This window comes from Gadus macrocephalus, chromosome 4 (genome assembly GCF_031168955.1).
Source record: "Gadus macrocephalus chromosome 4, ASM3116895v1".
Classification (NCBI taxonomy): domain Eukaryota; kingdom Metazoa; phylum Chordata; class Actinopteri; order Gadiformes; family Gadidae; genus Gadus; species Gadus macrocephalus.
The window spans coordinates 30,255,408-30,271,307 of record NC_082385.1 but is presented as its reverse complement, the minus strand read 5'-3'; the positions used below and the strand labels follow the sequence as shown (position 1 = coordinate 30,271,307).

The following is a 15,900-nucleotide window of genomic DNA, read 5'->3' as shown; positions in this document are numbered from 1 at the left end:
TGGCTAAGGATGGGGCACTCTGAACAGCCGCATGAAGCTGTGACAGTGTGTCATCTGATAACATTTCGGATTTTCTGGTTGTCGTTGCAGCTCACATTGGGATTCGCTTTATTTTTTCCCACAATTAATCCCTTTGTTTACCTTCAAGTAACGTCTCGGCAGCGGCGTTCAAGCACTCCTTCACAACAGTTGTCACTGAAAGTTTTTTTATGTTGCCCCAAAATCCATGCAATCTTAATTGAGCATTCATTTGCACGTTGCTGGCCTGTCAATGAGTGTGACGACACGCGTAGACCTCTCATACTGAGCTCTCAGCTCGGATATTTTCCACGCTCTTACTTCTGACTTCTGGGGATACTTTTCCTCGAAGGATCTGTGTTTGGATTCGTAACGCCGCTTAATATTTATCAGCGCCACGGTTTCAACACATAAAAGACACAACAATGAACAAGTATTGGTCAGTCCATTCATCTTTAAAAAGTCTGTTTTCGGGGTCAACTTTCCTTTTTTCGAGAAAGCCATTTTCTCATTCCAAATCGCTCTTCCGGTAAACAAAATATTTGATTGGCTATTTTTTGAGTGACGCTATTACGCACATGCCGTGACAGACGGAGGGAGGGGGGGGGGAGTTCGGTGAGTGCATGATCTTCTCTCTGTGAAGATCATTGCTTTTTGCTGTTTTTATGCTGTACGACAGACTATTCTGCCTTTCAATTTGTATTTCAGTAAGAAATGATTTTACTAAGCTAATCATGCTTTGAATAGTGAAATCAAAAAAAAAAAAATTTAAATTGGTCATGGGTCCGGATAGGACCGTCACTTGTCCGGACCCGGACCGCGGTCCGCCGTTTGGAGATGCCTGGTTTAGAGGGATACAGGCAAGTGTAAAATATTGCTGGGAGTCCCCAGATTATACAAATCTGTTAGTTTTAAACAACCTTTGTTGAATAACATTTTTTACCATTGGGGACAAATAATTGTAATGTCACTTTTGGGGTCTTCAGCTGTACACAAATACACAAACGGATCAACGTTACCTTTGGGGACCTTACTTTCCTTTGGGGAAGTTTCATTAAATGTGCACAATGCTGACACCTGGTATCAATGAAGCTGTTAAGGTCCTTGTTATCTGGCTATCCCTGCAACATTTCTGCCTGATGGGAAATGGAGACCCACTCATCAGGAGTGGGTCCACTCTGGGGGGGGACGTAAGAGCGGAATACTAGTCCACACACACGCACACAGACACACACACACACACACACACACACACACACACACACACGCACACACACACACACACACACACACACACACACACACACACACACACACACACACACACACAGTGTTTGATACATTGCACAACTTGAAAAAATACTCAATCTGAGGCTGCAGAAACAAATATCTACGATATTTCCATGTTAGATGTATGGACAGACGGACGGACGGACGGACAGACAGACAGACGGACGGACGGACGGACGGGCGGACGGACGGGCGGGCAGGCAGGCAGGCAGGCAGGCAGGCAGGCAGAAAGAGGGGAGAGCCCTAAGCCCTCTATAGGACAAGGAAACTCTCCGCTTAAAACCCAGAGGGAAGGAACCCAGAGACAGAGCCCAGAAGAGGGATCCTCCATAAACTGAGGCTGGTATTTTCACCACAGTCTTTATAAAAGCAACCCCCTCTCTTTGTGTCCAGGTTATAAGTGCTATTATGGTATGTGATTTGATATTGAGTCAACACTGGCAGTTATATTAGGCTTATCTCCCAGACTAAATGTTTTAGAGTACGAGTCTGCAGAAGACTCTTAGCAGAACGGCTGATCAAAATAAATGAAGAGAAAAAGATATCGATGTAGAGATTATCTATACATACTGTTTACATACATTTAGATACATAGAGACCACGATCTGATAAAGTGGACCAAGGACCATCCAGGTCTTCAAGCCACATTACAGCTCAACTTCCAGACTTCCCGTGTCGTAACGGGAGTTAAACCAAAGAAGAAACCCCCTTCATCCAACAACATGGCAGCAGTTATAACCTAGTATACAAAACCTTTGATATTCAAATATGTATTCTAACGACATTTATTTTTTAAAAACAGTTGAGACATTCAATAACTTAACAAAGGAAACTAAGTTGTTCTCTTTATTCAAGTATTTTCAAGACACAGAAATAAAACCTGACAAATATTTTATTTAGTGTTTTGATAGCCTCTTCTCACAATCTCCACGTTTCAAATCAAAGAAATAATGCAACGTCACCTACATCTGCTCATACTGATGTTCATTGATTACATTCTAAAGTAAATGTTTTACTTCTACGCGTTTACACGTTCAAGCTATTACAGCACTAATTCCATGGATATATATCTTCTGTTAGTTTGTTAACAAAATGCAGATCTGGCTAGCTACCACAGACAAGCTCTGTGCTAAAGCATTCAGAATCTTCCCTTTTTAGGATTACATGGGAATCAGTAGCTGCATTCTCCAATGAGACCAACCTAGTTTTTACAAGTTGGTTTCACCCTTGTCGTACTATAGAAGCGCACCTTCTTCCCTCCTTCGGTCGGACCTGCGAACAATAGATACAAGAAGGTTAATAAAGGTTGTGTAAAAGACATAGAGCTAATTTCACTCCTCATTCGTACTTCTAGGTGGAGCTTAGTTCTTGAGAGATTTTCCCAAAAAGGAAGCTTCAACCTGTTACTGTTTCAAACTATGAATCATGTCAGACATTCAAAGAAGTTAACTGAAAACTAGGATCTTCTTTGAGAGTTGTATGTCACACTGGTGTGTATGTCACAGAAGTTGGGGCATGCCTGCAGATTGTAAGAAGGTCCTGGTTTTGGCTCTATAGACTAGACACCAACCTGTGAAACAGATGAAGTTAAGATGTTCCCCACAAAAGCGTTGCCTCCATGTGGAACGTTCCAAGCTGGAAATGCCCCCACAGGGGCTGGACTCCTGTGAGGCCTCGTCCCACTGGGTGAAGTCCATTGGGTCACCGGACATCCAAAACCAAGAGCTTCCTTGAATAGACCTACACACATGGAAAGGGTTAAAGTGTTACCTGGGTGGAATAGCAAAGACAAATGTTGAGCTTTGCTTATTTTCATGGTAATTGATAGAAGACTAAGTGATCAGATGGACACACAGATGATCATAACGACAGACTTTTTTTGCATGAAAGACACTTTAGGCTTAATTATGGCTCAACGCAACGTAACGACGGTCTGGCATTCGGGCAGATGCCATGAAGGGCCGCGGCCTCTCGTGGGCCGTTTGGGCCGGCCAATCACGGGGCGGCATGCTTGTCGGGTTTGCGCCGCCGCTTCGTCGCAACGCGGCCCCACATTGTCTCTTGGCCCACTATCAAGCGTCCAGTGTTAAACAGCTTCAAATTAGCCATTTGTCTCTAAATCTAAATCCTATTCATGCTACATTATAGGAAACGAACAGTATTTATACCAGATATGAGTGTCAGTCATGATTGCCCTTAATATTTACATCGGTCTACATTATTTTGGAGCCTTATTCAATCAAAAAGTGCATTGTTTGAATCTGAAATACAAATAAATCTGCCTGTATTTTTAATTTTATTATTGGTTTACAAAAGTTACATGACTCCTGGGAATATCAAAACCGAATCAGACCGCGTCTGCGTTTAGGGGGTTGTTGGAAGTTGAAAGTTGGAAGATACCAGAGTCTGCTGAGGTTACTATGAGTATGAACTGAATCAAGGAATTAAGCGATAGAAGGGAGGAGCGGAGACAAAGAGAGCGAAATCCAGGAAATTACTGTTGGCTGACAGTGAAAAATGCGCGTAACTGACCGATTGGTTTTTTAAGCCGCCATGTGCAGCTTTAGCTAGTAGCACCAGCGCTAGCACTAATGTTCAAGACACTGAACAAACAGACCAATGCGTGTTATTTCCGTGCATGTGAAGTTATATCTGTGTGTTGCGGGCACGCGCGTACGTGCGCGTCCCCGTGTGGGCCGCTGGTGGGTGAAAATGCCAGGGCCGTTTTTTAATCCCAGTCCATCACTGGTCGGGAACCTCTTTCTGGTCTGCGTCGGGTTTAAGTGAGCGGACCAATCACAGCCCTCGCTGCTGCGTCGCCTCGATGCGAGGTTAACATTTTTGGGAGGCGCACGTCCGGTCCTCGCGGTGGACGCAGGGAGGGTCCGCAAGGATGTAATTGGTCCGTAAACCCCCTGGCGTTGCGTCAACGTGGAACCATAACTGAGCCATAAGGCCTGGCCAGTACCTGCGCAGGCCCACCCAGAGATGGCTGGTTAGTGGGAAGGGGGCGCGAGCCACCAGGTGGTCAACTATCTCCTGCTCCACCGGGCCCCTGAGAGTCAGCAGGTCCCAGTGATAGTCTCTGCAGTAGAACAGGGCGTCTGACCAGCACAACCGCTTCCCCACCAGGGTGACGTTCATCCCCAGCCCCGGAGTGCTGATGGAGGGTGGAGGGGGGGCCAACTCTAGGGAACCAAAAGACAGCGTTGGGGTGAGGGATTTACACTCTTAGCCCTGTAAGTGTACATTAAGGCAACTTTGAGAAAGAAACACCTAATCCCTCCCTAATATTCTACTAAAGATCCCATATAATGCTTTTTTGTGGTCAATAATTGCATTTGGGGGTACAACTAGAATAGGGTTACTTGCATGTATGTTAGAAATACCCCATACTATTCTCACACTTTTTCATTTCTGAAAAACCGATTTCAGCGTCTCTCTCGGTGGGCAAGAATACTCCCCCTGGCTCGTTTTTCTAGTTTAGCAGACATAAAACATGCATACAGTACATACATATAACAATCTAAATCAAAGGGAAAAAGTCGAAAAAGCATGATATCACCCCTTTAAGGCCTTTGGTAGACACAAATGTTAAAAAGCGTCATAGCGACGCTAAATTAATCCCTTGTGTGGGACGTTTAGAAACACTTTATGTAGGCCTACGGCAAAACTAAATCTTCAGACAGTTGACTCCACATTAATTTTTCTCCAAACAAAAAGGGACGGCCACAGTCAAATCTCAGCACACTTGAACTCCCACTGATGTGAAGGGCTATGAGGTTTCTTCGACCATTCATGTGAAAACAGACAGTTTACACTTCTGCTTCGTCTGCAGTGGCTACTGATTAGCAGCCAGCATGGCTCCCGATTGGCTATCATCTTTCCCACACGACAACCCATACACACTCAACTTTGTAACTCCTTTTCAAAACAAACATAATATTGTTACGCTATGCATGTTATATATATAATATGTATGTTACATATTTCTAATGCAATAAAAATCATGTTTAGCATGAACACAAGTTGATGATGTAAGCAATAGGCTACATTTTAATTTGCCAAAACGCCTCCCAATGACAGTCGCCGTACAGTCGCTTTGCCTAATATTAAACAGGGATGAGTTCGCACACCGCACGGGTATAACCGGAAACCGTGTTACCCTAACCCACAGGTGCACTTATACACCCATCCCCACACCAATGATGCCATGGATCGATAGAATGGGTTCCTACCTCCGTACACTTTGACCTCACACAACGTCAAGTATGTGTAGTTGATGGGCTTGTAGAAGTTGACATACATTCCTTCCATTCCCCAGCAATGGACAGTCTGAGTCAAGCCGTCGGGGACATCGTGGATGATGGCACACCTGAGGGAGAGAGAGCAAGAGAGATGATACAGTCGCCCGGTGAAGGTAGGCCTCAGAATACAGAAACCAAACTCGTTCATTCATATATATTTTTACGTAGTTATATGTCTTGTATCATCGTCAACGTAGTAATCAACCACACTTTATCACTGCAACTAAAATAGGGCTGCTGTTTAGAGAAAACAGTTTTAAATGACATCAGGCTAGTTAAAAAGGATCACAGTGTTTCCAGGGGATTAAAGCCTAGTCGGAAGTTGCATAGTGACTCACCTCGGGTTGTCGTTGCCGTTGTTCACCAGTGAATTGCCAATGTGTATTTCCACGCCGTCGAGCCTCTTCCGATATTCGTTCCGATTAGTGATCTCGATCACCGACACCCTGTGCACACCGTCCAGCTGGAGCCTCCACCACGGTTTGTCCGTCTGATAGGTGTGAGTGCAGCTGTGCTCCCCAAGAGGGCTGCAGCTCTCATCGATGGCCCATTCAGCGCTCCTGCTCGAGTAGGTGGAAGACTGAACGGCCGAGCCCCTCAGCGGCACGTCAATGCTGGATGCAGCTTTTAGAGCGAGTGAAACCACACAGCAGAGTTTAGTCAAGTTGCGTTTCACTCTTCAAAAACACATGAAAATACTGGTATGTTTGGATAACTTGCTTCAGCCCCACATGTAAATACCTGAACATCCAGGTGACTCCCGCAGGTGGATGAGAACACCTGGTGAGACAATACATGATCGGTACATCAGGGATAAAACCAGGACAGGGTGTTCTCTGATTGGAAAGCAATCTACGAGGAAATGCTAATGCTGCTGTATATTACTAATAAATAACTTGCTAAATAACTGAACAAAGACAACAATTGTAACAATCTAATATTACTATTTAAAGGAAGAATACCAATACTACCTATCGTAAAATGACGACAGAGAGGGTACTGCCTTGTCTCATCTTGCATTAGCACTTAATAATTTAGATGTAAATGTTACTGCTGTTATTCTTCATTATTTGAGATATCACATACCCCAAATCCCAAAATATTTAACTGTCAAACATGCGTTTCCATTATGTGGCTGGTTAATTGAACTTAATTCAATAAAACGGACTCGATGATAAATAGAGCAGTGATGAGTGGAATACTTACCGATGAAACTGCAGATGAGACGACTGGACCCCATGGTGCTGTAGAAACAAAATCCTCAGTGACCGACAATGGCTGATGCTAGCCTCTACACAACCCCCTGTATAAATCGAATAATCAGATCAAAGAGAGGATAATGGATAATTTACTCTGGATAACTAACTATAACTTACATCATATTATTATAATCTGTGGAATTCAACCAATGAGGAGGTCGCGAGTACAGAGGTGCCGGAGATCTGATTAACGTTGTGCCTCCAGTTTGAAGATGACAGCCTGCTCACCACCAGCAGAGCCCTGCGCTCCTTCTTGGATGTGTGACGTATTTACATCTATTGTCCATTTTCCTTCATTCAAACAAAGGCTCTCATTTGCAAATACATCTGCCGACAGGCAGCGTACTTCAAGCATATTATATGAAAGAAGGGTTGACTGGGGAAGGTGTGGAAGGGCAGGGTGTGGAAGGGCAGTGGTGGTGAGGAAATCAGTTGATCTGGTAGGTCTGGGGGAGAAAGGGTCATGGACCGAACGCACACAACGCACCACAGCCACCTGTCCTGGCACACAGGCGTCTAGATGAAACTCAACAAAACTGGCTCTAAAAACAGAGCCGTGTGCAGCGCAGCAATGGTGTTGCATCTTCTGACGTGACGATGGGGCCTAGTAAAACATTATGTGAACACAACAACGGGAATTATAGTCGAACATACCCATTGTTGTGGCTGAGGCTTCCCTTATTCAAGTCAAAGTCATGTTGGCTCATGTTCACAAACTCAATCTGATTTTGTTTGTAGGCAAGCCCTTAATCACAGTTACAAAGGGCTTAACAGGTATAATAGTGATGACCCCTTTGATGCTGATTCTTCAGCAGGGAAAAAAATTTGTTATAATTTGTGAGATCAAATCTAATCCAGCGAGGACCAGAACCTTTGATGACAACATCGTGTTCGAGATGAGGAAGAAGAATGCTGTGGTCCACTGTGTTGAAGGCAGCGCTGGGGTCGAGCATCACCAGCATGGAGCTTGCATTGCTAGGCCAAAAAAAAAAAAAAAAGTTTGGTTCCTGTTGGTTGTCAGTTGAGGTCATGGGTAGGTAGGGAATTTATTTTATTTTTTTATTTTATTTTTTCCAGCTGCAGCGAATGATAGGTAGGTTGTTTTTATTTAAAAACGAGAAAATTCGCTCATCCTTGTACAGAATGAAGAGGTGCTGTACCAAAACGTAATTATAGTTTGCATCCAAAAAATTATTATTATTATTATTTTATTTTTTTTGTAAAGCTCATAAAATAATTTGGGTCGCACATAAATTGACAGGGTCGGTCGGAAACCGGAACCAAACAAAAAAATGTTTTAGGCCCTATCCATATTATTTATGTTGTGTGCAGTGTGTGCTACATAAATAACAATGAGGAAAGTTTTTACTTTTTTTTTTACAACTGAATTACAGGGTTTTATTACAGGGTAAAGGGCCGTAAAAAGGCACCATTGGTACTGGGGCCTAATTCAAGGTACCTGCTGCGTCACACGCTCTAAAGGGCTCAACAGAGGTCAATGAGACGATGGGAAATATACAAAGTGGGAACAAAACTAAAACTGTGGAATCCAAACAAGTGTGAAAAATATCGAAAATCTGTTTCAATATGCATAAAGATAAAAAATGTGATGATTTGTTAAATGTTTGAATAATGGTTAAAGATAAAAAGGATTGATTCACGGGAATCACATTGTCTCCCATTACAGAATAAAATTAATAGATATTAAATTAAATATTTGAAAAAGTATTGAGTAATTGGTACCACAATGTGATAAAAAAAATTATGCACTCAACACCTGCTATGCTCTCATCCTCTCCCCTGAAATGCAAACCAACACCTTCCTATTTGGCTGAGGTCAAATTGTTTTATTTTGCATCTGTGCTTAAAATTTAGTTCTTTCCGGACACAGCTTAGTAACATTTTTGAAAAGAGGATACAGAGAGATTTTCCCATTTTGGTTGACGGTGTGATCCTGTAGAATTGCAGCAACGTTAAATGAAGGCAGCCTTGTAGTGAATACCCATACCCAGGCCATACAGTATGTTATGTGACTGGTTGAATATTTCTGCCAGTCCGTTTGAGGCTGGATTGTACGGGGCTGACTTAAAATGTTATACACCAGTAGATCTGTATAAAAACACACAGGGGAACACACAGGAGGTTTTACTACTCATTATTTAGACCTCTGGTTAGTGTGAGTAAGATCATTACTGACCACATTACTGACCGGAAGTCACTACTGACAAGAATCAACTAATATTCCCCCTTTTTCACAAAGTCAATATGAATACATCCATGGCTGCTCAGGCCATTTCCATTGCTTGCCGTTGTTTGGCACACTTCTGTACTGTTGGCTTGTTTAAAAGATAGTCACAATTTCTTTAATGTCCTAATCTAGGCTGGTGATGTAGCCTGGTTTTTATGAAACGTGGCCTATCATTGGCCCAAAGGTGTCCGTAGGTCTGTGTCGCAATTAAGCATGCATTCCCAGACACAGTATGGGTCTCTCTCTATTTACCGGATACCGTCATTTGCATCTATTTTTTTTTTTTTCTTGCTCTGGCGGCAGTCCGCAGCTCTGGCGGGGGGAGCTCGGCGGCAGTCCGCAGCTCTGGCGGGGGGGGAGCTCGGCGGCAGTCCGCAGCTCTGGCGGGGGGGAGCTCTGGCGGCAGTCCGGCAGCTCTGGCGGGGGGGGAGCTCGGCGGCAGTCCGCAGCTCTGGCGGGGGGGGCTCGGCGGCAGTCCGCAGCTCCGCCCGACTCCATGCCAGGCAATCACATGGAAAACTGACAAATTAGACATCTATTATTGTATGGAATATCCCTGCTTCTGAAACGCGTGAACACCTCCTCCCAGCGGTCATCGGCTGGTCCACAAAATCGTAGCTATGCTCTGCTTGGAGGGGGGTGGGAAAGTGGGAGGTAATATTCAAATGTAGCCCCTTCTTACGTAGGAGGGGGCGCCGAAACTGACTCACTTCTGACTCACTTTTGGTAACTGTAGGCCAGGTACTTTCAGAAATACATATCTCACTCAAATAATCATCTACAGACTTTTTTCAAAGTTTGAATGCGTGTGGGGGCACCAGAGACCCAAAACCCAAATCCCAGGAAGAGTGTTGTTTTCTTAATATATCCCCTTTAATAAATTGCGATATAACTGACAGTAGGCCTACCCAAATTGTGTGCTTGTGAAAGAGGCCATAAAAGTCAGTTGTTCTTGGAACAACTGAGTCCAAGAAAAGGGTAGTGAAGTGAAGACAGACAGAGCTCACCTTGGGTACACACGAGGGGGACCAAGAACACTTGCTTGTCTCTTGTAATTGGTTCGCAGCTGGTGGCCCCACTTGGGTCCTCACCTTAAGCGAGGGGACAATATAGGGATTTAATAGTGTCCAAACAATGCAGTCAAGTTACAGGGAATACACTCTCTGGGGGGATGTCGCATCGCTCACCTGAGCAAAAGTTAAATCCTACTCTAAAGTACCACCCAGTGGACAAAGATGGGATGATCACATGTATTTTGTTTATTTAATGAACAGTGAAGGTCAAACAAAGCCCACGATTTAAAAACACATCGGAATTTCATTGTGAAAAAAAAAGCAAAGAAAAAGGCAAAGGCACAGAGGAAACCACTTTCAAATTCGAGAGAGAGAGAGAGAGAGACTCTTCTAATTTGAATTACATTATTTACAGGATCTTGACCAATAAATAAAAGCATGTCATTCCCGTGAATAGGCAGAGAGCAGCCCTGCTATCAGATTACAATGCTTATATGCTATAGCTACACACATAGGAAGATAAAACTATTGTATGTCAATGGATTTTTGTCAATATATTTATATATATTTTTTACATTAATCCGTCTCCTTCTTATATGGTTATCACGTCCGTAAGAATTCACTAGAATGCCGATTTTCTTTTCACCTTCATCTTCATCATCATCATCATCATCATCATCATCATCATCATTCAGTTCACTGTTCTTCAACCTATACATGGGTATCAATCACGTGACCTTTTTGTTGTGGCGGCCATCTTTAGGACCATAGTGCCAACAACCGATTCCAGGGGAAATGACTACCGTTAACGTCAAAGAAACGGGCTCTGCTAACGTTAATCAGATGATCTCTCATGTCAATTCCAAGAGGGTAGATTGTTAAGTTAAATTTGATGGCGCCACTATTATATTATTTATGATAGCAGGTAATCGACTTGTGTGGATTTATTGGAAACATGGACCCAACGGTAAGGCTCAGACTTGGAAAACAGTATTTTTTAATAAACTCCCGGTACACTAACTAAGTTGTCGATGCTTTGGTTTTATGTGTAGGGACCCTAATCATGCTACTGCTGAGGTTTGGCGCTATTTTGATCAATATTAGTGGTTAAATGCCTTATTTTAAGCTTTCGTGGTGCCACTAATCAATAACATGGAAGCTAAATATTGCACCGGGCAAACGCTATACTTGATTTTCAATGAGAAAAGCATCTGGAGGGCTTAATTGATGTGTATGCATTCCAAAACAAAGACCCTGGGTTCAATTTTCCCCAGAATTACACTTTAAATGAATACACTTAAATTAACGGTGCCGACTGATTACTCAATGTGCAACAGGTGTGCAGCCTCAGCCACCCCCAGAGTCCAATCAGATTCAGCCAGGTGAGGCTGCCTCAACCAGCCATCCTCCACAGACACGCCCACACTGACATGTGCTTAACAATATTTGACTAAACAAATCGAAAATATGCTTACTGTTGAAGTTTGTACACAAATCATCTTTATGCGTAACAATGATTGCAGTTTTTGCCAATTGATTGAACACTACAGACACATGCTTAGACCAAAGTAACACAACTCGAAGTTTTTGTTACAATACCTTGAACACATGCAAGGGTTCTACGCAGCTGTAGAAACTCCCCGATGTGCACGTGCATTTACACGCGAGCAGCAGACGGCGATGCAGTCTGGCCAGTGGGGGATTTCCTTTCGCTTTAGGAAAGTTTTCCCTGTTTGAAGAACTAGTTAACGCCCTGCTGGTAAAAGTGGGTCATACACACACACACACACACACACACACACACACACACACACACACACACACACACACACACACACACACACACACACACACACACACACACACACACACTGTGGCAACCCCACGCCATTGGCCAGGGGCCAGCCGCTTCAGCACCCTCCCCGTGGACGGGTGGTGGAAGGAAAATACCTCCCCCTCCACCCAGCTGCACTAGAGGGAGCATCAAGCGGGCCCAGGCAATCAAGAACATCGGGGGCACCTGGGGGACGAGGACGAGAGAGGAGCTTTAAGGGCTGGGGACGGAGCAGACGGGAGAGTGGGCTGACCGGGAAGAGACGTGTTGTTGACCCGACGTTACTAAACAGAACGTTTCCCCCCCGCCCCAGGAGTAAGCCGGAGGCGTCAGGTGCTGTTTCCCCGCCGAGTCGCCGACCCCGAGGAAGGGCTGGACCAGGAGGTACCGCACCCTTATTCCCGATTACGGAAGAACCTTAGTTTGTGAATGATTTCCCTTTTTGTGACTGGACTTAAAATAAAACCCGTTGCACCGCAACCCTGCTTCATTCATTAATTCCCGAATCCCCGCCGCCGACGAAAGGGGTTGCCACAACACACACACACACACACACACACACACACACACACACACACAGGGAACACGTTTCACATTCGTTGTGACGTGTATTAACTCAACATTCCTTGTTGTTCAAAATGTTTTTGCCTTTATTCAACTTAATAAAACAGGTCAAGTCAGGAGAATGCCTAACAGAAAGGTCCAGGATAAGATAAGCCAATAGGATCACTGTATACAGAGGAACGAGGACCAGCGTTCAGCGCCTTGTTCCCCGTGATAGAAACAAAACATACAGAAACAAAATTAAAACACAAACTACATAAAGTAACTGTTTAGTTCCCCATTCAGGGAGCTAGCTTTGGTTAATTAAAATACATTATCTCCCCCTCATCACTATATATCTGTTAGACACCGGCACGGACATACACACACACACACACACAAACACAGGGGCACATACACATTAACACAGGGGCACGTACGTGCCTACACACACACACACACACACACACACACACACACACACACACAAACCTGTCCAGACAAGGTGAAGGCATAAAGGTAAAGGCAAAAAAAGATGAATAAACAAAAATGTGTGTGCGCGTGCATGCACCTGTGTGTGTGTGTGTGTGTGTGTGTGTGTGTGTGTGTGTGTGTGTGTAGGGGGAGGTTGGTGGACAGCTGAGGTCGGGGCTGTAGTTGACCCCGGCCGAGGACATGTTGTTGGGTTTCTTGGAGAGCACCATGGGGGCCCGCTGAGGAGGAGGAGGAGGAGGAGGAGGAGGAGGAGGGGGAGAGAGGAGGAGGGGGAGGAGGAGGAGAGAGGAGGAGGAGGAGGGGGAGGAGGGGGAGAGAGGAGGAGGGGAAGGAGGAGGAGGAGGAGGAGGAGGAGGGGGAGAGAGGAGGAGGGGAAGGAGGAGGAGGAGGAGGAGGAGGAGGAGGGGGAGGAGGAGTTATGTAGGGGAGGAGGAGAGGAAGGGTGTGAGTGGAGGTGTTGAGGGACGGGAGGGGTAGGAAGAGGAAGGGGAGGAGAAAGGGTGGAGTTGGAGGCGGAAGGAGGGGTGAAGGAAAAAGAAAGGATGGGTAGGGGGAGGGAGGAGGAGGGGGGGAGGGAGGGAGGAGGAGGGGAAGGGAGGAGAAACTAAGATGAGAGGAGGGAGAGGAGGAGAGATGACGAGACAAAGTCACGGTACTCACACATGGGGGGAATCGTTACATGTAGTCACTGTGACCATTGTGTTGTAGTATGGTGGACATTAAAAGTGATCGCCTCATCAGATTGTGTTTTCATTCATGATTCTGAAGTATAAACTACTAGTAATGTTTAGATGATTATGATATACACATACACGTATAACCTCAAAACATGTTTGACGCAGCTGCAGCCATTGACAATTTTATAGCAGTATAATGTTGGGTATATAATGTGGGTTATAATGGGCAATAATTTATAATAGTCAGGCTTCACTACTGAAATTCTCCTTGTTAAATGAAAGCAGTACAACATTAATGGAGTTTTCTCAGATCTCACATAGTAGAGATTCTAATTCATGATACAACATTAGTTGTTTTGGATGTTTGAATATTTTATTATCTAACAAAGGTCCTAGTCTGTTTGATTGACAGGTGTGATGATCAGGGGGGCAGAGTTTGTACCTTCATATTTGTGGGGACCTGGGCAGAGGAATGGATAGAGAGGCTCACTGAAGGTGTAGCCAGTAGCAGAGTAGATATGAACCCTGGCTTCCACATCATAGAAGGAGACCAGACCCTCATCATAATCAACAAACACCCCCACCTTCTGGAGCTCAGCTCTCAGAGGGAGACGGACATCAGGGTTATCTCCGAATACCAACCCATCCTTGTAGTAGTTAAGAAACCAGTATCCTGTCTCAGGGGATAATCTGATATCCCCTTTTCTGTTGATGGACTCTCTGGCCACTCCTAAACACCATTGAGTATTGTCTTTAACCTGGACCTCAAAGTAAAATCTCCCTGAGGAGAAGCTCTGCCTCGTGAGGACATATGTACCATTTGTAAATCTCTTAGGGTTGTCTGGGAGTTTTCCAAGTTGTCTGGGAGGATTCCCGCCATCATGTACTTGTTTCCCATCCTCAGACAGGATGAGCCAGTGATGAGCTGTATCAGGATCCAGAGTCACATCTACTTCATACTGCTGGACCATCTTCAGTTCGAGAGGCTCAGACCAGGAAGTGTTGGCACAGGACATTCCTAGACACAGACGACAAATGTATGTATTGAGCAATCCCATTATATTTGTTATTCCATAACGGCAAAAGCGGTTTTAACTTATCTCATAGTTGTGCTGCTTTACTCACCTTGTTGTTTTTTCTGTCTGTCAGACTATTTAATGCGTGTTAGTTACTATCTCCCGAAAGAGAGAACTGCTTCCACGTTGTGGCTCTTTAGGTTTCGTTTCCTCAACCTGACGTCCTCTCCCCTCCTACCCTAACACCTGGCTCCGCCCCCGAGGTACGTGAGTGCACTACATTCATTCACCTGGTCGGCCTCTTCAAATGCGTTGATGTGTGTTCTCTTCTGTCTGAGTTAAAAGAGAGCCGTTGCAGAACGAGAGACATTGTGGTGATTTAGTGGGGATTTGCGACTGTAACCCTGATTAACCGGCGTTGATCGACCCGGGTTTCCCGTATTTCCACGAATACTTTCCAACCCTGATGCGATTTTCGACGGAAATAGCAAAGAGCTGTTTATTGGCGCTATACGCTGCTGTAGGAACTCTCCCTGATGTGCACGCGCACAGTGCACACACGAGCAGCAGAGCTGAGAGCAGCAGACAGCGATACAGTCTGGTCAGTCGGGGGATTTTTATTTAATCAACTTAATCAAACAGGTCAAGTCAGGAGAATGCCTAACAGAAATAATGACAAAACAAACTTCATATCTGCCCTGGCATTTAACAATGTCGCATTAGTGCATTATGGGTAGCTCTTAACATGCCAGGGACAGTGTGAAAATCGGATGTGATGGACTCGTCAGTGAAATGTTTGGCGCTGCCGTGTTCTAGCAACGGGACGGCCATATGTTCCTATCCTGACCTCATCTGACTCCCGCGCTGCGTTTGTATCCAGTGGGCGTGGCCTATGACGTATTGGCTCCGGCTTCCTCATCCGTCTAAAGATGCTGCCATATGGTGCGTTTTAATATTCATCCGTCTCGGAGGTCCGAGGACGTTGCCTAGCGACACGCACAAACACGCCCCTTTTCCGAGGACGGCGATCTCGCCATCTCGGTTGAACTCAGTGATGACCGAGCGAAATTCCGAGACAGAATTCAAGATGGCTGCGCCCATTGTGACTTGAAGTATGAACTGTTTTCAATGTGCTTGGACCACTTTGGTGGTTTAAATGGTAATTTCAATCACTCGTATTACTGCAATACCTTACTGCGT

General features: G+C 44.8%; 2 protein-coding genes across 4 annotated transcripts in view; both read right to left on the bottom strand.

Moving 5' to 3' along the window:
• Window positions 1-15,222, bottom strand: part of LOC132455223 (E3 ubiquitin-protein ligase TRIM39-like) — a 36,189-nt gene extending 20,967 nt beyond the window's left edge. Inside the window, exons 1-3 of one of the 3 annotated variants that reach the window (XR_009525131.1) lie at window positions 14,810-15,222; window positions 14,502-14,702; window positions 14,036-14,144 (exon numbers count right to left, since the gene is read on the bottom strand). The gene's annotated coding sequence lies outside the window, so the exon portion shown is untranslated. Of the gene's footprint in view, window positions 1-14,035; window positions 14,703-14,809 lie in introns of those variants that run through there. The other 2 variants (XR_009525130.1, XM_060049051.1) reach the window with 2 other exon arrangements.
• LOC132455276 (uncharacterized) lies at window positions 2,157-6,549 on the bottom strand. Its single transcript, XM_060049112.1, has 6 exons — window positions 6,357-6,549; window positions 5,954-6,239; window positions 5,547-5,683; window positions 4,277-4,496; window positions 2,879-3,048; window positions 2,157-2,580 (listed from the first exon to the last, which is right to left on the bottom strand). The coding sequence occupies exons 1-6, from the start codon at window positions 6,421-6,423 to the stop codon at window positions 2,510-2,512; spliced, it is 951 nt and encodes a 316-aa protein (XP_059905095.1). The 5' UTR covers window positions 6,424-6,549; the 3' UTR covers window positions 2,157-2,509.
• Window positions 15,223-15,900: the final 678 nt, after the last annotated feature.